The 6,561-nt window shown below is 54.1% G+C and overlaps 1 protein-coding gene across 1 annotated transcript in view; it reads left to right on the plus strand.

The window, feature by feature from the left end:
* MARCH6 (membrane-associated ring finger (C3HC4) 6, E3 ubiquitin protein ligase) overlaps positions 1 to 6,561 on the plus strand; it is an 87,004-nt gene that overhangs the window by 36,754 nt on the left and 43,689 nt on the right. Inside the window, exons 8-12 of the mRNA XM_006876899.1 lie at positions 1,940 to 2,108; positions 3,089 to 3,272; positions 4,490 to 4,551; positions 5,023 to 5,055; positions 6,080 to 6,131. Of these exons, the coding sequence (XP_006876961.1) occupies positions 1,940 to 2,108; positions 3,089 to 3,272; positions 4,490 to 4,551; positions 5,023 to 5,055; positions 6,080 to 6,131 (500 nt within the window). The remainder of the gene's footprint in view (positions 1 to 1,939; positions 2,109 to 3,088; positions 3,273 to 4,489; positions 4,552 to 5,022; positions 5,056 to 6,079; positions 6,132 to 6,561) is intronic.

Raw genomic sequence — 6,561 nt, forward strand, 5'->3', positions numbered from 1 at the left:
AGCTCATAGGACCCTGTGCATGCCGGAACGTGACATTGTCTGCTCACAGTTGTGTGTTCAGCTCATAGGACCCTGTGCATGCCGGAACGTGACATAGTTGTTCTGTTTGAGCCCACTGCTACTGCCTCTGTCAGTCCATGTCTTTGGGGGTCTTCCTCTTTTTTACCGACCATCCACTTTTCCAAGCATGATATCCCTTCTCCAGAGACTGGTCCTTCCTGATCATTTTGGATAAACCGGACGGACTGAATGTCTGATTTTCTTAGCAGTGGGAGAGGGTAAACCAGATGAAAGAGTTGGAATTTGAATCTTGCTCTAGAATGGTTTGGTTCTCGTTGTTGAAGAGCAGCTTCCATCGAGCTGTAATTGGAAGTCGGCCCTTGAGAGCAGAATGCTGGAAGTATTGTTGAGGTGGTTATGTGCCGTTGATGCGGGTCCCACTCATTGCGGCCCTGGGTAGGGTTTCTGGGGAGTGGTGGGTGGGTTATCAGGCCAGTGCTTACCCTGCAGGACCACCCCAGGATTCCACGGACAGAAAGGAGACTAGTAGCCTGACGTCCTGTGAGTCTGTTCAGACAGTGTAGGGAAGGAGCCCCCCATGTGCCCACAGAGCCCCCAGTGCTGAAGGTGCCGGGAAGACACTAGGGCCTCGGAGTTCCTGGTTAGCTCCGCCCCTGGAGCAGTCTCTGCCCAGAAGCAGGAGACCGTAGACTTGAAGACTGCAGTGGGCATTTCTCGTTCCCTGTAGGTATCATGTAGCGCACCTCCGCTTGCCCATCAGTAAACCTCATGAAGAAGAAAGGGTGTCTGCTGAGAGCGATGGGAGTCCTCCTTTAAAATCTCCGAACATACAACATGAAAACCACACAATGCGACGGTCCTGTGCCTTTCTGACTCAGTCACAGAGCCAGGCAGTGTGGCGTGGCCAGTTGTACTGACTGAGAGGGGAACTGCTGCTGTCTGGTCTCTCCTAAGGTGTCTCACTCCCAGAGGTCATGATGGTCACCAGCAGCATTCTAAAAGATCCAGATTGGAGACTTGGGGGCTCTGGCATCGGCTTTAGAACTCAGCAGCCCATGCTGTCTGAGGAGTTCGAGCCCAGTGCAGACTCCAGGTGTACTTGCACCTTAGTACTGGCGCCTGGAAGGTGGGCGCTCTTCTCACATGAGGGTGTTGTCCAGGCGCTGCTTTCCCAGGTCCCTCAGGGTTCAGTTGGAAGCAGTCGGTGAAAGTCTCCCAGAGGATGCTTCTGTGGAGGAGGAGGAGGGGTCCACGTACACTGGTGGACTGTACAGTGTCTACCAGGAGCTGTGCATTTTCCTGCTGTGTGTCTCTGCTCGGAGGGCCCTCATGCTCGGTGCCCAGATGGCCCTGTCCACAGAAACTCTGTCCTCCCTGCTCTGCTGACCCTCCTGGCTTGTTCCCTCATGTGGCCCAGGGTCTCCTACCCGACTTGTCAGCTCTGTGTGGGAAGGCAAGATAAGAGGCTGTGGCTGGACAAGATTGTCACCTTTGGTCGTGGATTTGGTGCTGGACGTGGGCTTGGTGTCCAGCAGAGTTCATTGCTAGGCACACGAGTTCATTGACAGATGTGGATTCCGTTTGGGGCTGCAGGTTCGGTGCTGGGACTGAGAGTGGATTTGAATGGACTCTGTCCACACAGGTGGCTGCCATCCCTAACCCTTTCCCCGTTCAGAATGGAAGCTGTGGAGAATTCTTTCTGGGTGTTCCCATGCCTCAGCCCGTGGGTACTCTCCTGTGCGTCTCCTCAGCTGTACAGACAGAATTTCACCAGCCTCAGAGAAGAGAGTTTTGAGCAGCTGCCTTCCCCTCACGCCCCCCTTCCCCCGGAAGTGGAAGCCTGACCCAGCCTGAGTGTAAGGACAGTGCTGTTTGCCTTGTCCGTCCCCTAATGGGAGCTGTGTCTCCCTCCGGGCAGGGAGAACTTGCTGGCCGACTGTCTGCAGGGCTGCTTCGTGGTCACCTGCACACTGTGCGCCTTCATCAGCCTGGTGTGGCTGCGTGAGCAGATTGTCCATGGAGGGGCTCCCATCTGGCTGGAGCACGCCGCCCCAGTCTTCAATGCTGCAGGGCCCCACCCACATGAGGTGAGCACCCACCTCCCTGGCTCCCGCTTCCTCTTACTCCTCCCTCATGGGTCACTAGACAGTGGGGTGGTGTGGGAGAGGCATCTTCCCAAGATGATGGAACCTCACACAGGCAGAGTTAGCTTCATGATGAGCGGTTATGAGCAGCCAATCAGCTGAAGGGATGCTTCCTCCTCGAAGGTGTGGCCTGCTCCCAGTGGACTGCCAGCCGGGAAAGGCTGTCTCTGTTCTGCTAGGGGCCTGGAGCACTACAGTTGTAAGCCATTTCCTGGATCATAAACTCTCTATGTGTGCATATATTAAAAAAGAAAGAAACATGGAGATTCAAAGACGGCTTGGGGGCTCTGTGTCTGGACTTTCTCGAGAGACTAGCCTCTGACAGGTCAGTTTCTTCCTGTGTAAAACCGCTCTGTCCCCACTCCAAGCTGAAGACAAGGGGCCCTTTTGACACCACCTGGTGTAGTTTTGTCATCTCAAATTGGTCAACACAGCTGGGTCCCGCATGGCACTCCTCTTTGAAAGTCCACACGCTCAGCATGGGTCTATAGGGAGGCTGCCCTTCCATGCCTCCGTCCTGGCCTCAGTGCTGGTGGCCTGTGGCCCAAGGCGCTGGATGCAGGGCCTCAGTGGGCAGGAGGGGAGAGGCGGCGCAGACCCTGTGTGCACCCCATCTGCTTAGTGGGGACAGGAGAGGGGGTCTAGTTCTAGCTGTATTCACAAAGGCTCATCGAAGCACAAACTCCAGATAGTCCGCTTTGCAGACCCATTTTCTGTGGTGCTTGGGACCTGATCGTCTCAAGCTCTCCACTCGGAAACCCGTCTGTTCTTAGAGACCCACGGTGAATGTGCTCGCTCAGAAAGGGGCTCTGTAGAAAGTTGAGTGGGGTTTTTGTTTGTTTTGTTGTGTTTTCAGAGGTAGGGTGCCATTTGGCAAAACAGAGACCATCTCCCTAAATTTCTAAGTCCTTCTGCCATTCCAGGTGCCTGCAGGAGGGAATGGAGCTGAGAACGCTGCCCCGGACCAGCCTGCCAACCCACCGGCTGAGAACGCGGTGGTGGGTGAGAACCCGGAGGCTCAGGATGACCAGGTAGAGGAGGAGGAGGACAACGAAGAGGACGACGCCGGCGTGGAGGACGCCGCCGATGCCAACAACGGGGCCCCGGGTGAGGCTGCTACCCGCCTGTGCCAACCATGGGGCCTGGGTGAGGCTGCTGCCCATCAGTGCCAACCACAGGGCCCGGGTGAGGTTTCTGCCCGCCTATGCCAACCACGGGGCCCGGGTGAGGCTGCTGCCTGCCTGTGCCAACCACGGGGCCCGGGTGAGGCTGCTGCCCGCCTGTGCCAACCACGGGGCCCGGGTGAGGCTGCTGCCCGCCGATGCCAACCACGGGGCCCGGGTGAGGTTGCTGCCCGCCGATGCCAACCATGGGGCCCGAGTGAGGTTGCTGCCCGCCGATGCCAACCACGGGGCTCTGGTGAGGCTGCTGCCTGCTGGCTTGCTCCTGCAGAACCAGGACCCACACCCCCAATCATGTTGGTTTCGAAGTTCCGTTTCAAGCCAGTGTTTCCTCTTATTTGGAAGCTTTGCATTTAGGACCATGCCTGTGTATAGGTGTGTGTGGTTTCCTTGAGGCTGGGTAAGCCCTGTTGTATACAGACCTTTTTAATAGGACCGGTTGGGAGACATCCCTTGGGAGTTGGAATCGATCCCACTTTGTCTGGGAACAGAAGGAAACTGGCTATCTCCCTCTTCTGCTTCTCCCGTTTCATTTCCCCTGACTTGTCTGGGAAGCATTTTGGAAGTATCCCAGTGACGTAACTCCAGCACTGGGCTCTGGCCTTGAATGGACCACTGGTGTTGGCAGCTGTGAGCAAGACCCTGAGTCTCCTTCACGAGGCTGCCGCAGCACTGCTAGGAGAGTGGTTCACTGAGGAAGCAAACTGTCCCCACTACGCCTCCTGGTCCCTCCCCCTCACACCAGCAGGCTCTTCCCGCCCTTCATGGAACTCTGCTCACAGACGGCCAGCGCTTTTCCACCTGTGGCCCCCCGTCACCTGCTTCCTAGCACTTTCCCAACCTAAACTCGATGTGTTCTTAAGTGTCATTGAGGTGGTTCTGACCCATAACAACCCTGTACAGGGTTTCCAAGGAGTGGCTGGTGAGCTTGAACCACCGACCTTGTGGTTCAAACTGACTTTGCAGTCCAGCACATTAGCCTGCAGTACATAGTCACCTGCTTTCCTGCTTATTTCCTCAGTAACAAATAGTATGAAAAATCAAACATGGTTCAGCTTCTCAACGGCGGTTTACAGAGTATGAGGTCTCTTATTGTTTGTAGCTCACGCCCACCCATAACCCATAACTGCCCTGTGCTTGCAGACGACATGAACTGGAACGCCCTGGAGTGGGACCGGGCTGCCGAGGAGCTCACGTGGGAGAGGGTGAGTCAGGGCTGTGGGTTCCCTGTGGGCTTACATCGTGTGTGCGGCCCTCACTGCTAGGGACGCTTCAGTGGCATGCTGTGTGTGGGGACTGTGGGCAGGATAGCGTCGTGGCCTGGTCTTACGCCATCTGGGGCTATGTCTGCAGAGCCAGACTCCCGCCTACTGTTACTGGTATCTGGATACTTGAGTTCACAGAGAACAGTGCAATTCTGTCCTGAACTGACTAGCCCCTTAGGTGATTTCAGAATTAAACCCTAGGTGTAGGTGGTTTTTTTAGGCTTTCTAACCCTAGGCTGTAGACCAGCGGAGAGCCAGGTATCAGAGCCCCCTAGGACTCTCTTTGTCTTGGAGACGCTGGGCACTGCTGGGCAGTGAGGCAGCATGGAGGGGAGCAGCAGCCTTCGTCAGGTAGGAGAGAGAATCCCGCTGCCTCTTGACTGAATGCGTGTTGCTGTCCGTCCTTTCTAGATGCTGGGACTCGATGGCTCACTGGTCTTCCTCGTAAGTGACTGCCTTCTGTGACCTGTGTGCTCGCTGATTCCGTCACTCCAGGTGTACAGTGTCTGCTGCCTTTAATAGTAAAAGTCTAAATGCTCTTTGACTAGTGTTGTGAGACGTTGAAGAAAACATTTTCTGTATTGAAAACCTTGGAAATGCATAGAGCTAAGCCTGTTTACAAAGCAAGTCACTGGTAAGCATTTGCCTTGTTTAAAGGACAGGAGAGTGCAAAGTCAAAGCAGAGAAGGGCAGCAGCGGTCATCCCCAACCTGATCAAAACCCGTGGCTTTGTATCACACCCACCGTGCCAGGTGCCCCACTGCTTCCTGGGAAACCCCACCACATAGTGGAGCAGCAGTACTCTGGGAGAGGGGCACAAGAGCCAGGCTGGAATGTTCCAGAAGGAGGCGACCGAAAGGTCAGGACCTCTGTGGGTCCAGGCAGGAGTGCGCAGCTGGACCAGTGACATCAAGGGCCTCAGGGCAGGAATCCCAGTGGGACTGACGGGCACACTGGTGTTGACCGGAACGTGCTTTCAATATTCTGGTGCCTTCACACTTTTCTCCGACTTGGAGACTTGCCCAGTCTCATTGACTGAAGTGAAATCTGGCTGGGATTTCTGAAAGACTCTAAGTTCTGGTGTGGCGCTTTGGGATAAAACACTGAGCCTCAAGGTCACTTTGAACCACAAGGTTCAAGTTCACCATCTGCTCTTCAGAAACCCTGTACAGGGTCTGTATGAGTGGAAACTGTCTCAAAGGCATTTAACAGCAACCATTTCTAAAACGGAAGTATTTATGAATTGATTTATGTGATTCCCCCCCCCCCCCATGTTTAACTATGAGTTTGATTAAGTGTAGTTTTATGAAAGAGCTTTGGAAAAGCTGCATATCCTTTCTAGACTGAAATCTCAAAACCCTACAAAGGAGAGCATGTCAGTCATATAGTAAGAGCAGTCGAGCAGTCCCTGTCAGCATGAGCACGTCCAGAGTCCCGCATCTCCTGAGCCGATGCTCTTTCCCTGCAGGAGCATGTCTTCTGGGTGGTGTCTCTGAACACGCTGTTCATTCTGGTCTTTGGTAAGTGGTCGTTATGCTATCCTTTTGGGAGGAATTCCATTTTCTAGGAGCCCTGTTAGAGGTTTTGGCTTGTTTCGTTTTGAACATAGGAGTATTAATTCAGGAAGAGGTGTTTACACTCCAAAGCTTGGCTGCACTTCCCCTTGGACATTTGCTCCTATATTTTGGTAGGAGTTGGTTTTACATTGACTAGAAATAATAGAATATAAATCTCCAGAATACATTTGTGCTGGGTATGTGTGTGCCATAGGAAACTTGTCAGAAAATCTTGTTTCAACCTGTTCATGGCATGGAAGCTGTTACCAGAAGAGATGGACGCGGCTGACAGGGCTGACAGCCAGTCAGCTTTCCGGCCACATGAGCTGCTTAGAGCCAGATTCCAGAATATGCAACATGCTGACGTCCTGACAGTGTGGGGCCGTCACTCTGA

The sequence above is a fragment of the Chrysochloris asiatica genome, unplaced genomic scaffold, assembly GCF_000296735.1.
Source record: "Chrysochloris asiatica unplaced genomic scaffold, ChrAsi1.0 scaffold00424, whole genome shotgun sequence".
NCBI classification, from domain to species: domain Eukaryota; kingdom Metazoa; phylum Chordata; class Mammalia; order Afrosoricida; family Chrysochloridae; genus Chrysochloris; species Chrysochloris asiatica.